At 43.6% G+C, this 18,071-nt stretch overlaps 7 protein-coding genes across 7 annotated transcripts; 3 read left to right on the top strand and 4 right to left on the bottom strand.

The window, feature by feature from the left end:
- Positions 1 to 293: 293 nt before the first annotated feature.
- On the top strand, positions 294 to 2,321 carry K450DRAFT_257403 (uncharacterized protein; the record flags this gene model as incomplete). The annotated part of the gene is made up of 4 exons (XM_051591658.1): positions 294 to 408; positions 490 to 1,077; positions 1,148 to 1,984; positions 2,162 to 2,321. The coding sequence occupies 4 exons, from the start codon at positions 297 to 299 to the stop codon at positions 2,170 to 2,172; spliced, it is 1,548 nt and encodes a 515-aa protein (XP_051441363.1). The 3' UTR covers positions 2,173 to 2,321.
- Positions 2,311 to 3,424, bottom strand: K450DRAFT_257396 (uncharacterized protein). Its single transcript, XM_051591657.1, has 5 exons — positions 3,257 to 3,424; positions 3,113 to 3,190; positions 2,751 to 3,054; positions 2,448 to 2,687; positions 2,311 to 2,331 (listed from the first exon to the last, which is right to left on the bottom strand). The coding sequence occupies exons 1-4, from the start codon at positions 3,357 to 3,359 to the stop codon at positions 2,474 to 2,476; spliced, it is 699 nt and encodes a 232-aa protein (XP_051441362.1). The 5' UTR covers positions 3,360 to 3,424; the 3' UTR covers positions 2,311 to 2,331; positions 2,448 to 2,473.
- Positions 3,425 to 3,429: 5 nt separating this feature from the next.
- Positions 3,430 to 7,207, bottom strand: K450DRAFT_257387 (uncharacterized protein). Its single transcript, XM_051591656.1, has 11 exons — positions 6,940 to 7,207; positions 6,542 to 6,842; positions 6,377 to 6,444; positions 5,773 to 6,200; positions 5,622 to 5,706; positions 5,365 to 5,553; positions 5,177 to 5,302; positions 4,400 to 5,107; positions 4,195 to 4,325; positions 3,703 to 4,112; positions 3,430 to 3,632 (listed from the first exon to the last, which is right to left on the bottom strand). The coding sequence occupies exons 1-11, from the start codon at positions 7,183 to 7,185 to the stop codon at positions 3,574 to 3,576; spliced, it is 2,751 nt and encodes a 916-aa protein (XP_051441361.1). The 5' UTR covers positions 7,186 to 7,207; the 3' UTR covers positions 3,430 to 3,573.
- K450DRAFT_257383 (uncharacterized protein) lies at positions 7,194 to 9,996 on the top strand. The gene is made up of 11 exons (XM_051591655.1): positions 7,194 to 7,226; positions 7,280 to 7,436; positions 7,497 to 7,776; positions 7,844 to 7,930; positions 7,998 to 8,191; positions 8,261 to 8,349; positions 8,420 to 8,578; positions 8,652 to 8,909; positions 8,986 to 9,377; positions 9,454 to 9,577; positions 9,649 to 9,996. Exons 2-11 carry the CDS (start codon positions 7,370 to 7,372, stop codon positions 9,814 to 9,816), a joined length of 1,818 nt encoding a protein of 605 aa, XP_051441360.1. The 5' UTR covers positions 7,194 to 7,226; positions 7,280 to 7,369; the 3' UTR covers positions 9,817 to 9,996.
- An 88-nt stretch (positions 9,997 to 10,084) lies between these two features.
- On the bottom strand, positions 10,085 to 11,119 carry K450DRAFT_257376 (uncharacterized protein). Its single transcript, XM_051591654.1, has 5 exons — positions 11,058 to 11,119; positions 10,833 to 10,876; positions 10,661 to 10,762; positions 10,302 to 10,594; positions 10,085 to 10,240 (listed from the first exon to the last, which is right to left on the bottom strand). The coding sequence occupies exons 1-4, from the start codon at positions 11,091 to 11,093 to the stop codon at positions 10,498 to 10,500; spliced, it is 279 nt and encodes a 92-aa protein (XP_051441359.1). The 5' UTR covers positions 11,094 to 11,119; the 3' UTR covers positions 10,085 to 10,240; positions 10,302 to 10,497.
- A 2,060-nt stretch (positions 11,120 to 13,179) lies between these two features.
- Positions 13,180 to 15,309, bottom strand: K450DRAFT_257368 (uncharacterized protein). Its single transcript, XM_051591653.1, has 4 exons — positions 14,894 to 15,309; positions 14,732 to 14,828; positions 14,565 to 14,672; positions 13,180 to 14,503 (listed from the first exon to the last, which is right to left on the bottom strand). The coding sequence occupies exons 1-4, from the start codon at positions 14,980 to 14,982 to the stop codon at positions 13,667 to 13,669; spliced, it is 1,131 nt and encodes a 376-aa protein (XP_051441358.1). The 5' UTR covers positions 14,983 to 15,309; the 3' UTR covers positions 13,180 to 13,666.
- A 516-nt stretch (positions 15,310 to 15,825) lies between these two features.
- Positions 15,826 to 17,516, top strand: K450DRAFT_257360 (uncharacterized protein). The gene is made up of 7 exons (XM_051591652.1): positions 15,826 to 16,086; positions 16,187 to 16,337; positions 16,428 to 16,466; positions 16,587 to 16,805; positions 16,877 to 16,913; positions 16,992 to 17,116; positions 17,190 to 17,516. The coding sequence occupies exons 1-7, from the start codon at positions 15,983 to 15,985 to the stop codon at positions 17,439 to 17,441; spliced, it is 927 nt and encodes a 308-aa protein (XP_051441357.1). The 5' UTR covers positions 15,826 to 15,982; the 3' UTR covers positions 17,442 to 17,516.
- The last annotated feature ends 555 nt before the right edge of the window (positions 17,517 to 18,071 follow it).

Below are 18,071 nucleotides of genomic sequence, written 5' to 3'. Positions count from 1 at the left end.
TTTCCATTGAATCTCCGACCACCATGACTGCTGTTACGCGAGAAGTGTCTGAACTGAAATGATAAACGGCTATATTCTTATGGACTATGACTCTACAGCCATAGAATGTTTACTGAAGCTCCATACAAATAAATTCTACATTCTCTGATTACTTTGTTGCAAGGTTTATAGCGGTGGACTCATTTCCAAAGTGTTAGCTCAACCAAATTGAATCACCTTCCGCATTTGGGACGAGCCAGTTTGTCACGATTCCTCAAAAACGGCAGAATCTTCACGTGGCTCCTTTATCCCATGCAATGTCTTCCTCCAATCACCACTTTGAGGAGAATACCTTTGCGAATTTAACCTATTGCGATAACTGCTCAAAGCTATTATGGGGTCTGGCAAAGCAGGGTCTTGAATGCTCAGGTATGCGTACCTTTCAAGTCACCAAAAACTGGTTTACACCAATCGTCTACTAACTAGTCATAACCAAAACCCCAATTTCAGAATGTCATTACGTTTGCCATAATAAATGCGCTGCTTCCGCTCCCAGCTGCCAATCCGTCAAAGCAAATCCACCTTCACGACCCAACGGTGGGGATTCACCGACGCCCAAGGCTCCCAAGAGTCCGACTATGACCGACTCACCAGCTGCCAACTCGCTTCGCCAGATACAAAACGCTGACCAGCAACGGGGGAAGATAAGCAAGCACAAATCTAACGCGTCCGTTAGATCGGTTTCTTCGCAATCAGGTTTCGATTCCGACTCCTCTTTACATGATTCGCATAAAGATGAAGTAAATAAATCACCCGCCGCTTCAAGTACCCCTGAGCCATCACCCGACTTTACTCACCACCTCAAAGATGTTATCATGTCAAGCGCCGTCAATGCAAGCTCAGAGGACATATACGCACCTGCCATGTTGTATCTGAAGTCCCAGCCACCTCTAAATGCGCAGACGACTACGCGAAATTTTACCCGGTTCGCATCTAAATGCGGAGCCATCTTTGCGTTTCGAGATGCTATCATTCGCCTCATAAGCTGGGAGAATACTGCTGACACGTTGCTGGCAATGGTCGTTTGGTGTGTAATTTGTAAGTAATGAAATGGGTCTATTGTTTTTTCCCCCAATCGTCCAGCTGAAATTCAACCTATCTTCATCAGGCTTTTATCCTGTGCTCGTCGTCTTCGGACCTCAGTTACTGCTCTTACGTTTGATAATTGCGAAATTCTATATAAAATACGGAAAGTATGATAGTGGTGAACCACTCACCGACGAGCCCGAATCAGACGAAAAAATGAATGTCAAGTCCTCTGCTACAAACAGCGCTCAAGCTTCACCCATTCAGCAGCGACCGTCAAGCAAACGAACTTTGAGCGGATTTGGATTGTCATCTGTTTTATTCGCTTCAGATGATGCTTCTCCAGAATATCTAAGCAACTTGAAAAACCTTCAGAACATGATGGGTGAATTCAGCGATGGATATGACTTGGTCATGGGCAATGCCAGTCACTTTGATTGGTCTTCCGAGACCGAGACCATGTACCTGTTACAAGCCATTTTGATCTCCATGTTTGCACTTGCAGTTGGCATATGGGTCATCCCGTGGAGACTCGTTTTCATGTTTGGCGGACTATCGGTGTTCTTCTACAATACCAAGTTCGTGCAATTGGTCTTGCGTGATATTGGGCCAGATCTAGCTCGTCATTCAGAGCAATTTGTCAAGACATTGGGTGTATGGTACCGTAGCTTGGAGGAAACTGCAGCGGAGCAAGGAGAGTTCAAGGAAGCCTCGCTTTATGAGAATCAGCGCTGGTGGCCCGGTAGTGGTTTCACTCCTCAAATGCTTCGAATGGAACGTGGCCCTTGGTCGGATATCTCCGGCACTATACCTTTACCTACCAAGTATGAATACAAGCCGCCTGCTGGATACAAATGGGAGGATAGTGATTGGACGCTTGATAGGACAGGACCATGGAAGCAAAATTTTCTTGGAGTTGGTAAGCTAAGCTATCAATTGTTTGATCATCAAACTGAACAATCACTTATTGACAAAACGCTTTCATGACAATTTGCCATCGCATTGTCACACTTTAGAAGTAAGTATCCATTACAGCGTTGTATGAGCAATCTATAGGTTTATTGGGCGAGGTTCTGACTTTCTATCTCTATCATAGATGCATGTTGATCCAGATGAAGGGGGTTGGGTATATAGCAATTCAGAATGGGAACCACTTTTTAAGAAGAAGGATGGTGGCGATGGCAGCAAGCGAGATTTGACTCGTCGACGACGATGGATTCGTAGTGCTAGACGTCTTACGCGAGAAGAACGACTGGCAATGGACGACTAATTATGGAGAAAAAAGCCAGTCTTTTCCGCGTCAGTATATACCGTCTTCCACATTGTGTTTCAAAATAGTTTCGATTTTCCGCCTTTTGTAATAATAGAAAAAGATTATTTACTAGTATTTGGTGTTTCGAATGAATGTTCAGCGTCTTCGCTTATGATACGGGCTTGGAGAACGGTGTCGATCTCGCGATCGTGATCTCACTCTCTTGTATGAATCTCTTTCTCGTCTATGGTGGTGTGGACTGTGCTCTCTCGGCCTATGCGAGCGAGGGAGCATGTCATATCTCCAGTTATCATCACGGCGCTGTTCAGGAGGTATCTCAACTGATTGCTGCTCACGCCGGGCGTGATTTCTGCGCATTTCCACAGAGTTAGAACTTACTTGATACGATACTCTTTTCTCTGTAAACACTTACATCGGGTCGCGGAACGCTCGGTCTCGCGCACCAAATCGTAGCTGTCCACTCTCCTTTTTCCCTGAAAATCCACCGCCAAGTCGACGAGGGACCCAGCCCTTCATAACGCGGCTACGCTCATAATCAACAAGGATTCGCCGACCATCCACATACATGCCGTTGGCTCGTCGATATGCATCTTCCGCAGCCGCTGATCGTTCATATGTCACAAAGGCGTACCCATTTGACACTCCAGTGACAAAATTACACATGAGTCGAACGCACTGTAATGCTCCATATTCGCCAAACACACGCTTAAGCGTATCTGAAAAGTGCGTTAGTCGGAAATGATCGACATTTTCTACAGTGATATGAAGCACTACCTTCAGTTGTGTCTGGATCAAGTCTTCCAACGAACAGTGTCTTCAACGGGTCTGTCTCCTTGATTCTCGGTGGCTTATCTGTTATGAAAGGAAGTGAGCATTATGCACAAGTAAAGCCAGCAATGGCAGCATGGCGATACCTACATTCTGCATTCAATGCTCGCACCACTGCAGCATCGTGCGGTTCCGTGTCCGTGCCATCTATAGATCCCACCTTTATGGGATCGTAGATCTTTGCATACCACATTCGAGGCAGATATGACCTGGTACGAACAGATAAAGATAGCAGTGGTAGCTCAGTCAAACGTCTCGTCGTTTTTTCATTCAATTTCAGACTGCCATTATTACCACATCAGCTACCTCATGCGTCCCACTAACTTCGCTTAACCCTCTTTCATTAGGTAGTGGATAAATATAATGTGTCCAATTTATGTAAAAATCAATGTTCTATAATGTTTCGTCTAAAGGTCTACCTCACGCTCAAGGTTGTCCAAGACCATAGAGGCTCTTTCTTTCGAATCTACCAATCATTCATGTGTTATTATCATGGTGCAATCTGTTCGTTCCGGCAAACATACGATCATAATTACCTTGAATAGATAGAAGATGAATCAACCCGGTCATGGGCATCCACCATGCTTTGCTGCTCTTACGTTCCTTCATATCAGTTTCGCCCAGTAATGATTTGACAGGGCTGAACAAAACATCGGTACCAACAATGCCAATTACACAGGCAGATTCAGGAGTGTTGATGATATCGACAGGACGAGAAGCGCCTTTAGCATGTGCTGCATCCAGCGCAGGGAATGCTTGTTGTTCAATAAATTGAATACATTTGACGGCAAGACGACTAGCACGGATACGATCCATAGGGGATGGAGTACCACCTTGCTGAGTGTGGCCAAGGACAGCAGTACGAGAGTCAAACAATTCGTTGCCCTCGGTTTTGATGATCTCTGAAATGACATCTGTGCTATAAGTCTTGGACACTTTCTCGTTTCTATGCGAAAGGATTTGTGGGTTAGTGTGGTTCAATCATAAAAACAACAATAAAAAAAGATCAGAAATGGGATGGGACATACCTCAAGATGATTCGTCCTTCACTGTGGTTGGGGTCATCCTCTCTGTAAAGTCGGACAAGATCCTTGACATCACGCTGCAATCTATCGAGGGTGATACCTTCCTCAGGGATATACACAGTGGTGGCACCGGTCTACATCGACATATCAATGATGGAAAAATTAGTACCTGAGATACATCTCAAAAGTCTCCCAGACAACCACTTACGGCAAGACCAGCCATGACAGCCAAGTAACCAGTACGGCCACCCTGTACTTCGACAACAAATACACGTCTTCTTGAGGCACTGGCGCTCTGCACCAAGGCGTCACATGCGTTAACAATGGCATTAAGACCAGTGTCACTTCCCAAGGAGAAATCGGTTCCTGGAACGTTGTTGGAAATAGTAGCGGGAAGATGCACCATGGGAATTCGGAACATGGGGTATTTGTCTCTGTTGTTATCCAATTGCATAAGAGCAGTGAATGCCTCGAAACCTCCCACCATAAGCAAAGCATCAATCTTATGTTTTTGCAAGCTGTGTGCGGTCATGCCGAAATCAGCATCAGGTTGGCTACGGTTAGTACCAAGCTCAGAACCTCCACGAGACGACCATTGATCAACAGTAAGCCAGTCGAGCTCTTGAACAGCTCCTTGGAACAGACCAGGGAAACCATTGAAAATACCGACGGGGGTATGACCACGGTTTAAACAGTACAAAACAGCAGTTCTGGTTGCAGCATTCATTCCACCGGCGGGAGCACCGACATGGATGATACCTACACGGAGCTTTTGGTGAGCTTCGACCTTCATTCTAGGGTCATCAACCACAGTGGTCGCTTTGTAGGCCTCATAATCGAGCTTGAATTCAGAGTCTCGCAGCTCGGTGGCTTTCTCAAAATCCTTATTGCCAATAGCAGTTGCGACTGCGTGCGTCTAAGTAAATAGTTCATGCAAGTCAGCTTACACTCGCGGCAAATTGACTGCCACAGGCTCGTCACTCACCAGTTCAACTGCCTTCATCAATGGTCTCCAAGTAACCTTGTTTTGCGACATGCCAATCATGGGAGAAGGAGTCTCGGGAGTGGCACGCAAAACAGCCTCAACAGCTTCCACACCTTGTACAGTGGCCTGATATGAAACAGTAAGATAACGCTTTAGCCCATATAAAAACATTGACTCCTGCTACTTACCAAATATCTATCATATGCAACAGGGGATCCACCTCTTTGAACGTGTCCAAGGGTAGTGACACGGGTATCAAGTCCCATTCTATCGGACAAAATATCCTTGATCTGCTCAGGCTTAATGGGGTTTAGGTTCTTATCCAATGCACCTTCTGCGACGATAACCAGTGTGTTACGCTTTCCAAGAGCTCTTCTCTAATGACGAAGCAAACATGTGTAAGCATAAACGTTATGATGGTAAAGTCAACATTTCTGATAAATACTCTGGTCAATCGGTCGCACATGGCAGTTTGCCAGTCATCATCGGACGGAGGCTTCTCAGGCAAGAAGACAAAATCGGCACCGGTGCTGAAAAAATGAACTGTTAGATATTGTATGTCATCTTGAAACAAGTCACTTTTTCAATCTTATTACCTGATAGCAGCCATCAAGGCGAGCCAACCACAATGTCTTCCCATGACCTCGACGACGAAAGCGCGAGAGTGACTGATGGCAGTACTGGCGATGGAGTCTACGCTTTCGCAAATACGAGCCAAACTGGTATAGGCACCGATCGTGATGTCAGTGCTGGACATGTCGTTATCAATAGAGCCGACAAGACCAACAATTGTCAGATAGCGATGACTCTTATGTTGCTCTTCAGTGATACGCTTGTTTGCCAACAGTTCATCTAGCAATCCAGGCCACTCAGATCTGAACACATCAGCGCCAGTCAAGGAGCCGTCACCACCACACACCACGATAGAATCAATACCGCGGGAGACCAAGTGCTCAGCTGCTTGGAGACGACCAGGTCTTTGCTTAAAAGGCATACATCTTGCTGTTCCGATTGATGTGCCGCCCTGTTACATAGAAAAATTATGTCAGTACGCTAGCATGAATCGGATTCCCGACCCGCCCCAGAATTTCCCGGTGCGTGCCCAAATTTTTTGATAACATCTATCCCAAAATCACACTCCCCCCAAAACGAAATGGATGGCTTCCGCGGATCAATTTCCAATTTCAAAACAATACATACCACTTCAAGGAACCCACGAACATCGTTCCAAGACATCTTCTTAATCAGATTACCTCCATCAACAAGACCTATTATTCATTTTGAGAGGGAGATCAATCTCTGTGTGACGGCGGGCAAAAATTTCCAGCCAGCTCACGCATAGAAGCCATTTTTTTTCTCTCATACCTTGGTAACCTTCGTAAACAGCAAATACGTCGCAGCCACGTGCAATACCAGCGCGTACAACTGCTCTTACAGCAGCATTCATACCAGCTGAATCTCCACCTGACGTCAAAACAGCAATCTTACGCTTGTTGGATGCATCGATGGGCAAATTGGGGTCCGGGGTGATCTTGACGCGAAAATCTTCGTCTGTAAACTCTAGGGCATTGCCCAAAGGATCCTTGGTCTTAATCACAAATCCTCCATAAGACTCCTTCTCCTTCTTGAAATCCATATGTCTGCCTTGGATAATGGATGCAACGGTCTGTGATTATAACATTAGGCGATACGGTGCGGGCATTGAGGCAAGTTAGTCTAAAGGTCTCCTGACATCATACTGATCATGTAAATCCGCTGCTGACCTCGAGGTTATCAGACGCAATCACAATGGTTGCTGTATTCTTCTCTAGTGTATCGACAGCCCGATCGCCTACCAACTTGACTTTGATAGTAAGATCTTGGGCGGGGGCCTTTGCAGTCAACTTCAAATAAATTTGACTATCACTGTGAGTGAGAGGCTCGAAGCCAAGAGCTTTATAGAACTCGATGGTACTTTCATAAAGCTTTCTATCGGCAGTTGTCAAAAGCAAATGTGATAGCCCAGACATGAAGTATTGGAAATAGAGAAGAAGGAAGGGTTTATGCGAAGGTAATTTGGTTATCTCTCTTTTATCAACATTGAATCTCAACCCAAAAACATAGGGTCACGTGGAACACTTGAGAAGTCACTGCACGTCGCGACCTTTTTTTCGGGTCGCGTTGTATTTGTTCGATTTTTTTTGGTTACTCGCCATGTCCGCATTACGTGAAGAGCTCGCTCAGGGTCTCCATTTACAGGATCCACAAGTGATAAATGATGGTGAGTAAGCATTACTTTGACCATACCCACCATGAGGAACCTGGACTCACTCTTGCCCAGCCGTCGCTATTTGCAGACAGTACAATCTCAAGGCACGCGACTTGGTGCTAAAGTGGGAAGCATTTGCGTTACGACCTGTCAACATGGAGCGCAATGTATCGGTTCCCACTTCTGATTTACTTCGACAGTTGAATGGTGAAATCCAAAGGGATTTCGAGAACGCAGTCCAGAACAAAACGAAGCCAAGCGTAAATAAGTCTCGCCTTCAAACTCGTGCAGGTGACTCCAGCGGCCTACTTCGTTCCAACAACAATTTTACCAAAGATCCTATACAAGATCTGTAAGTTGGAGTTTTGACTTTCATCATTGAAGATATCGATTAGATCCTGACAAACTCCTCTTTATAGTATGAGCGAACTTTCTGGAGTACAGTCTCTCAACACTCCCATCGAGCGTATCCCTATAGTAGTGTCAGAATTAGGGACCACCGTTACGTAAGATGAAGAACCTGATATTTGAAAAAGAAGCTTGATCAGATGGTAACGTTACGTTTGAATTTAGGTCTAAAACAACACAAAGATTTTCTGAGAGATCAGTCAGGAACAAGGTGGAGGAAAGCCTCAATGGCCATCTCAGCAGGAAAACAGCCATGGGTGAGGAATTTAGAGACCAGTCACGATGCGAGATCAGCTTAGCTCAGGAGCAAACCGACCGATACAGATACATGTTTGAAAAAATCTCAGAGAGAGCAGAAAGTATGTAGAGAGTATTTAACGTCCTTGGACCTCGCCATATGTAAGCGCAAACTAACGCTGCTTTACCAGTCATTGATGATCGAATCGAATATTTCGCGGAGGTCGTCATGGAGCATCATAATATCCAAGAATTTGCAAATCCAACACGGGCAAATCAAGTAGGCACCGAGGATAATTATGAATGGTTATCTGTCTTCTTAGCTAACTGATGTAACTAATTTTCACTAGAGCAATATCATGGCAGTAGGGCGCATTTGTTGTGAAGATGCTGCTGGTAAGCTTAATGAACAATCTGTCGTATTGGAGACTTCAAGATCTATGGGTATGGGCAAACGTGTCAAACTCATGCTCGGCAACCTACCTGAGTATTCTGTCTTTCCTGGTCAGGTAAGCACGATTTCATATAGAAATATGAATAGCGCACTTACACCTTTGGTAACATGGAAACTATCACCATCAGATTGTGACATTGAATGGAGTCAACAATTCCGGCAAACTGCTCACAGTATCCGAAGTTTTGCCCATACCACTACCCTCGCTTGCTGTCCATGATGCTGCTGAGTTGTATGAATACAATTATGGCGAAAAGATGCAAGGAAAACCAATTGACATGTGTATCGCTGCTGGCCCATATACACTAGACGACGATTTATCATACCTTCCATTGGAAGATTTGCTGCAAACAATGGCTTCAGAGCAGCCTGACATATTGATGTTGGTGGGTATTCTGATGAAGCTGCGTACCGATTTGTACATTGCTCATTCTGATGATGAAATTGTTACCACGCTCGCAGCTAGGTCCATTTGTGCCTGGATCGCATCCATTATTACAAAATGGTGAAGTTGATGCATCTCCGGTAGATGTTTTCCGCTCACAGGTATCAGCTCGGTTGCAGCGATTCATTCAACAAAGCCCGGCAACGAGGATCTTACTAGTACCCCACTGTGACGATCTCATTCACGAATACGCCGTGTTCCCACAACCAGCCATGCCATCCAAAGAACTGGGTCTGCCAAAGGGAATAGTGATGCTGAGCAATCCATCCATGATTCGCATCAATGAAATGGTCGTCGGCATAGGAAACATTGATATTCTGTTCAACCTTGGCTTGGAGGAGATTTCAAGATCGAAAGAGGCGTCCGATAGATTGGCCAGGTTGACCAGACATATCCTGCAGCAAAGAAGGTAATTGAAAGCATGAGGTTCGAGACCATATTTTGCATATCAGGCTTCTCACACATGAGAATTTCCTTTGTTACAGCTTTTATCCTATGTTCCCTCCTGCACTTGGTGACAACCTTGATCTTCTTCAAATGCCTCACATCCAGATGGATGTCACACCTGACATCCTCATTTTACCGTCTCGATTAAAATCATTTGCAAAGGTAGGTGGATGGATAACCTGTGGTCTCATTGAAAGAGAGCTTGTACTTACGCATCTAATCGGCTTGCACAGATTGTGGACAGCGTAGTATGCATTAACCCTGGGTATCTGTCCAAAAAGCAGTCGGGTGGCACGTTCGCTCGGGCGACGATTCATCCCCTTCAACTTACCAGCGATGGCAGTGTTGGCGTCGAAGGCAAAATCTGGGAAAGAGCAAGAGTCGATTTGATCAAGATATAACCCTTACACTTCTAATCGGAACAATAACGACTATCTAGACCGTATCGAGGCATTTTATGTAAAATATGAAAGTAAAAGAGAAATTGAAATTTTTTATGACAAGGGTTGGACTGAACGTACGGATGGAGGCGGGGATAAAATCTTAAAAGCATAGATGACTAGTGTCATGGTATAGAGCATGACAAGGGGAAAGAGGATCATTTTTTTTTAAAGGTAAAAGTAAGCTGATACTGTACAAGGCGTGAGAGTGAATGAATGAACGAGCGGGTTTGAGAATATGGATGCAATGGGCTTGGCTGTCCGAGCAGACAAACTACAGTTGAATTCAATTTTCCGAGAAGGTTAGATTGACAACTATGTCACCTACGGGTCGAACATTGATGTTTCCGACAGCGTCTTGAATGTCGTCCATGGTTTGATATAACTATTGAACGGTAAATGAGTCCATAGCGTCTGATCTGTACAAATAAGATACGAAGCCTTACCCATTCCATATCTTCTTCTCCAAGACCTCCATTAGGTGCAGCTGAGCACAATTGATCGCAGGCTGCTGCTGCTGTTAGCTGTCCTTTTGGAAGCTTTAAGTTCGTAGCACTTGGCCACAGTATGTCATATTGAATTTGATTCAAAATATCCCTAAATAACATCAATCTTTGAGTTCCGTGCTCAAGTTACTGTTAATCAACAGATGTATACTGACTGATATTTTTCTGATCTCTCTTGTGCATCTTGGTTTTGTAGTAAGTCGGTTTGTGCGCTAGATATATCTATCAATTGTCTGATGCCAAGCGTTAGTGTTCGTCAATGTAGATCAAAAGTTTGCACAGTATGACTTAAAACTCACTGCTCAGTCCTCTCTACAACGTGATTCCAAAATTCCTGTTCTTTGATATGATCTATCGCTGGTGCAGGAGGATATAGTAGCTGTTGTTGGGTTTGTGTCGAGCTAAAGTGAAGAGGGTTTGTTGGTTAGAACTGTTGGTCATAAGTGTCTCAGGTGGCTTGACACCGCTTACCCATAGTTTCCGTTTTCTCCATCGTGAAGGAGCGGCGGATGTTCCTAAGGCATAATTGGCAAGAATTAGTACATGGTTGGAAGTCGAGCGTGATCGCTGCGGTTATAAATGGTCATGCGAACGGATTCACTCAGCACGAGTAGTACTCTGATTACTGGGATCGAAGATTCCACAACGGCAGTCTTGGATAATAAAAAGCACCCAGTGATCTAGGCCACAACTTACACCATCGTGATTCTGCTTGCTACAACAGCTACCCATATGAAGGAGAGGAGACGAGTACGGTGTTAAAGCATTTCGCCCGAGCTTCCGCTGACTTTCATTCGCATCCTCCTCCAAAGTCACGAGTTTTCTTGCCATTTGCATTTCGTGGATTTTTTTTTTTGGCAAGTGCCCATTTCATAATTTGCGTACACTTGAGACTTTTCCACGGAAACAGACGTTCAGCCTATGACTTTTTGTTATTGAAAGTACTGCGACTAAACGAAGTGCCTAAGTAGAAGAGGTTGTACGATATTGAAGATCAAGGCGAGACATATTGTATGAATTTAGACAAATAAAAACAGTTAATGCAGGTTCCAGGTACAAACGTATTGCATTTGCATTGAATCACTTGTTGAAGCAAGAAAGAACACAACGAAAGGTCGTAAAGCAATCTCTCTACGCTCACATATAAGCGTAAATCTATCGAAAATCAGCGCGAAGTGTACGGCGCGCTAAATAGCAACACTACTCATTAACGTATAACCTTTCAATTTAAATTCAATTGAAGAAAAAAAAAATCTATTAATCAATAATTGAAATGTTAACCGAAATAACTCTGGTTGAGCTTCATGGTTTGACGTTACGATGTTGCCAAAAAAAATTAACATGCTTAAACGATCACGTGTACGTGACTTGCGCCAGATTGAAGACTGGCTGAATTTTGCTATAGGCGTTCAAAAAAAAAAAAAAAGAGCTCACTGCTGTACCGTACGTCGCCATTCATGCCAACACAATCAGTCGCAAAAGCCACCATGGGTAGCCAAATCAAACAAAAGGAGAATCTTACTTGGAAAATCAATTTATTGGCCGCTCAGGTAAGATGCGTAACCAATGTGCCTCAATGTAGCGTTGTTTAACCCACCTCGTCTTTCAGCTCGGTGGAAAGTCACGCATATCTCGGGCAAACCTTGCAGCCAAATCACTTGTAAAGGATGGAGAAAACTCAAACATCGATGAAGAGGCTATCAAGAAACAGCTACTGGAATTGAAAGCCCAAAAGATCAACATGAAGCTCGTAAGTCGTAACTGAGACTGCCAACTTCCTGGATCATAACATTAACTTGGGACCGCTTGACTAGTTCCATGTAATTAAGGAAGTCAAGAAGTTGATGAAGAAAGCAAAGAATAGCGAAATACAGCGACTGGTTAAAAAATCGAAGGCTGCTAAATCTGCGCAGGAGAGGTATGTCATTAGGGTAAAGACAACCATAACGATTACCGTTGTAATGACTGACATTTTTCGTATTAGTAACGAGAAGATTGAAGGAAAGGAAGATACCAAGGATTCGGAAAGCAAAATTGACGAAGAGTTGGCTATGCTAAAGGTAAAGCTGTCATACACAAAAGTAGTTAAAGAAGCATTGTAAAAGCTTTCAATATCTGATGTCTCATTGTTTCATCGCACAGTCAATGGATCTCGATCTCATCGCAACCACAGCAACTAGAAACAAGATCAGCAAGCACAAATCCATAAAACACAGCAACATCTTGTCGATGCTCGAATTTTCAACTGATGAGGCAGCTAAAAATACAAATGAGATATCGCTAGAGGATGCAAAGTTGCAGCACAATATTGAAGCTAGATTGCTCAACTTTAAGCCCATCAAAGAAGAATTCAGCAAACTGTTAGAGGACATTGAAAAAGTCATGGAAGCTGGATCTCAGGTCCCTGAAGCTGTTCCAAATAAGACAAATGACGCAGAGGACAATGAGATGGAGGTCGAAGAGGAAGAGGAAGAAGAACAAAAGGTGGAAAATGACACTTTACCATCAAAGCGAAAAACCAAATCAGATTCCTCAGACAAGGCAACTTCCACTGCCAAAAAGCCAAAAGTCAGCAAACAGGAGACCGACGCTTCATCAACTTTTGTCAGCACACTTTATAGCGACAGCGAAGAGGAAGGAGAAAAGGAAAAACCAAAGAAAAAGAAAAAATCTAGTGATGATAATTGGGTGGATGAAAACTTTGACAAGTATTACGGAAAAGAAAAGAAGAATAGACCAAGTCAAAGACGTAGACGAGAGTAAGTATGGGACAGCCTGGATCCGATAACCAAATGGACCACTAATTCTTATCGGTTTTGAAGGATGTATGAAAAGTTGTATGGCGAAGAAGCCAATCACGTCAAGGCGCAGTTGGAGGCTGAAAAAGCTAAGGAGGAAAGAAAGTTAGCACGACAAATGAAGAAGAGTGCTTCAGGAGGCAACAATATCTCCCTTGGAAAGAGAAGATCCAATGCATCTAATCCTTCTCAACCAGCCAAGGCGAAAGCCAGCACTGAGCAACTTCATCCATCGTGGGAAGCCAAGAAGCAACAGCAAGATCTTATGGCCAAGGCCCTCAGTGGTGCAGGTGGTCTAGGAAACAAAAAGATTGTATTTGATGACTCTGACTAAATGGCCATCAAACTACCGGGTTCTTTTGTATATCCAAATTTTTAAATTTGCAATAATGTCAGCTCTTTTATACACACATTGGTTTTTTTTTGTTAAACATAATTCATTTTTCTACATCCGAGCGTATCGAGGCTCGTTAGACACCACAATACACCGCATCGTCATCTTCTATATCATGGTGCCTGCTTCTTTTTATGTTTTGACTGTTTCCTCTTATTTCCAGAAGATGCAATCGATTGTTCCATCACGTCTTCACATGGTAATTCGTCGCCTGAAAGTGTACGTCGGGGAGAACTGACAGAAGCCAATGACGTAAATAGGGTATATTTCTGATTGGAGTCCCAAAGCATTTCTCTTGATGATAGACCAGTCATACAGGGTATTTCTGACAGCAGCCGTTGGTAATATCGACGTATTTGACGTGGCTTCAACTCAGTTAGATGCTTGGTCTCTATTTCATCATTGTTATTTTCCTCTATCAAGCCAAGCATGTAAGCAGTTGAAAACGGCGACACGGTGGAAAAAGGGTTAGAGTAAGGTGACATAGGTAGGGGAAGTCGTCGTTGGAGCTTGTTTCTTGGAACTAGTGGGGCATGTGGATCCAAATGGGCCAAGAATATGAACTGCTCATTACGTTCTCGTTGGTATTTCCGTTGCCTTGGTCCATACATCATTTCCCAGCGCGGACCTCCGTCGACTGTGAGGTTTACCCCGAGGTTAGGCAGTGTGGCGTTTGATTCCAACTCATTCAAAATTTCCAGTGGAAGGGGAACTTGCGCTTTGGACAATAGCTTGGATCGCCAGGCCCACAGTAAGTTCGCCTTTCTGCCCAAATGCAAAGGCTTATACCTTGGCTCTGGTAATTCGGGCTCTAGCTTCTTGTTTTGTAACTGGGTAATCAATATTTGTAGTGGCGGGCACAAAGGTGCAGGCGGGGCTGTGTGTGGGATATGTGGGTAGAAGGGTTCGGGGTTCCGGAAACTGGATGCTGGATTGGGTTCTATGTATGGCTATTCGGAGAGGTAAGTACTGCAATGCATTGAGCGACGCTACACACACAAAGTCACTAACCATCAATATATAGTGTCTCACTTTCCCGGTTCGACCGTATGCTGCTCTCAAGATACGCATGACACATTTTTGATCATTGATGTTGGCGCGTTCAATACTATGTAAATACTGGACAAAGGCTAAGAACAGCAAGAAAAGTAGTCTATCCATATACAACCTTTCCCTACCTTTCGTCCTTCTATTATTTTAGTTTTTATTCTATCCAGGTCATTCAGACGTTGACATTCTCGAAACCGATGTTTTATACGATTGACCATGAATGTTCTAATCGGGCTTTAGCTGCTTCTGGATGGTTTTATGATTTGCAGTTCAGGAACGGAAGCACATACCTAGCTCTGCTATCAAAGAACAATCCTGCCTCGGATAGCAAGCGTCTGTATAGGGATTTGACATAATGACCATGGTGTACGCTCTGCATGTGAGCGTGGCCCTAGCGGTATCGTGACCTGTCAAGCCTGCAAATTTTTACATTCGAGCTGGGGTTTTTTTTCGGGGGTGGGGAGATTTCTCTGCAGCTCTCTGCTGAAAAGAAAAAAAGGGCCCAGGCACATGCTGGCATTTCTTCCAGGCAAGGCAGAGTATGTTCATAACTACTTACCCTAATGTAGGTTACATTGGTGTACAATTTCTTGGCTATTGCCCATCCTATTACATCATGAACATTGGTTCGTCTGCATAACCAGCGGTTAGAATCGTACGATAATTAAAAACCTGCTGCAGAGTTACACTCTCGTATTTCAGATTAGAGTTTCTATTAAGAAACTTCTGGACGTGCCTTACAATGAGCTCTAGGCTTTTCCAAAGACAAGGCGGGGTGCCAATGAACGGAGTATGAAGCTCGTTCTTTACATTTCTGCGCTAAAGTAAAAGTCGACCGATGTCTAACGCCAATATTTTGGAACCGTATGTGGGGAGACTATACAATCCGGCGATGTCGACGACACTTTTTCAATTTTGGCATTCAAAAATATCTCAAGGTCAATGTACGAGATCGATTGTTCAATATAGAAAGACACGGTGGTTATTTTAAGGTAAAGAAGCACGTCGTCTCGATTGGAAGAAGTTGGAACAAATTTGGATAGTGACGTGCTGCGTTGCAACATTTTTCTGCATTTGGCAAATTGGAATAGTTTTACCAGACTCTTTCTGTTCTTTAATCTTTCACAGTGGATCTCAACAAGTCAATAGAAACATTGTCACTGGACGAAAAGGAGAAGGGTGCTTCCCAGCCTAAGACTGTGTCATCAGCTTCCGATCGACTACCTTCTGCGCAGGCTCCAGTGCGACCTCGAGGTTCGCCCATTAACCGGTCTGTTCTTCCTCCTATCACCCGCCCTGGACAACCTCGTTCCCCTCTGCCTCGCATATCACGCCCTAATGCACCACGATTGACTCCAAATCTTGAAGACGCATCACCTATGCGAGAAGGTAGGGGAGGCATGAGACCCGCACTCAATCTGGCCCAACTGGGATTAGAATCAAAGCCTACTGATACGCCTTTCGCCAACTTCTCTCGATATGTGTAAATTTCATAGCCTTTTTTTTCTTGTTGTCACCATGACAAATCATGGTGCATACGACACGTAGACCAACCTTCCTCTAACCAAGACTCTACTTTGCAGCGACCCATCTGGAAAATTGAACTTTGCTGGTAAAGCCATCATTCACGCCGATGGTGTGGATTTTAGCAACGGCAGTAGTTTCAAAATTAAAATGGATGAACTCGAACTGAAGGAAGAACTTGGAAAAGGTCAATATGGAACGGTACAGAAGGTACGTGTATTGCCGTGAAGAGGTTCATCACGTGTGGAATGTTTTGTTATTATTCGAAAGAGAATCCAACCATGCTTTTCTTTTTTACAGGTGTTTCACAAAGCTACCAATGTTGTGATGGCAATGAAGGTAAGATATGCAAATATTTTACTTCGGCTTCCCCTTCAATCCTTTTTGTTTCGTTTTGCAACCCTTGACTTACACTCAGTGGCGTCTGTTTACTTACTCGATCGTTTGACCTTTTAACAGGAAATTAGATTGGAACTCGATGAAGCTAAACTCAATCAAATTTTGATGGAACTTGATATTCTCCACAAGAGTACAAGTCCATTTATCGTGGAATTCTATGGCGCCTTCTTTATCGAATCATGTGTATATTATTGCATGGAGTACATGGATGCTGGTTCCCTTGATAAGTTGTATGGAGATGGTGTTCCTGAGGAAGTTCTGTCCAAGATTGCAAATAGCGTAAGTTTTGTTCATTGAATATTATTTTAGGTTAGTCTCGATTCTCATTGACACTTTTTGCATCACCGCAGATGCTTCACGGATTAAAGTTTCTCAAGGATGAACTAAGTATTATACATAGAGGTAAAGACATCACACACAACCGATAGACGATAACCTGATCACTCACATCGGATGCTTTTCTAGATGTCAAACCTACAAATGTACTTGTTAACAAGGCTGGTCAAGTCAAATTGTGTGACTTTGGTGTATCTGGACAACTAGACAAATCATTAGCAAAAACAAACATTGGTTGCCAAAGCTATATGGCTGTAAGTTACATCATAATGCTTGCTGCTTTTAAAAGCTATCCTCTATTATGTCATTAACCCTGCCCCCCTTCAGCCTGAACGTATTCAAGCTGTCAATACCTATAGTGTCTCCTCGGACGTTTGGTCGCTCGGCCTGTCTCTTGTTGAGGTTGCTGGAGGAAAATATCCCTATGAAAACGATAATATGTTCGCTCAGCTGAAGGCAATCATTGATGAAGAACCACCTAAACTACCTACTCACTTTTCTGAGGAAGCACATTCCTTTATATCCGATTGGTACGTGCCATTCAATCTTATCTATGCATATCTTCCTATGGATTTGTAAGCTAAACATCACTTCTACCTCTAGTCTTCGGAAAGATTCTACCCAACGTCCTACCTATTCCCAGCTACTGCAGCACCCATTCATCAAAAAGTATGAAAATGTAGACGTGGATATGGCTGCATGGGCTGTTGCAGCAAATTTGTTAAAAGCTACTCATTAAGTTGATATCGGTCAAGTAAAAAAAAAAATTGTCGAATCTCTTGTTCCTCTTTACCTTTTTTTTTCTTTCTTAAATAATCCGTTAAAACATGTGCTCTTTTTCTTTGTATTGTACTCTTGCTTGACAAGGGCACTTCTTTTCTGAATCTATTGATTGTTGAGGCCACTGGTTGCTGAAATCTGAGCGAAAGCGTACGATGGGTTGCTAAATTAAAGTATTCCCACATATCTTTGTTATAAAAAAAATTGGCCATAATTGTTATCTTGTGAAGGATGGATGCTCAGCATGCATCACCTTGTTCACAAAGGCAAACATGGTCGATTGTTTTAATATCTCAGCCATGCTCTATCGCGGTCATTCCCGACCTTCCCTACCTGTAATATTACCAGCGACGGTATCCCACAAATAGATGAAACTGGTATATGGCCAGTGCTTTTTCATATCGTCCGCTCAGGTGCAGCATAAAATTG

The sequence above is a fragment of the Umbelopsis ramanniana genome (assembly GCF_025399195.1).
Source record: "Umbelopsis ramanniana AG unplaced genomic scaffold K450scaffold_66, whole genome shotgun sequence".
Taxonomy (NCBI): Eukaryota; Fungi; Mucoromycota; class Umbelopsidomycetes; order Umbelopsidales; family Umbelopsidaceae; genus Umbelopsis; species Umbelopsis ramanniana.
The sequence above is the reverse complement of the archived record's forward strand: the minus strand, read 5'-3'. Positions and strand labels throughout refer to the sequence as shown.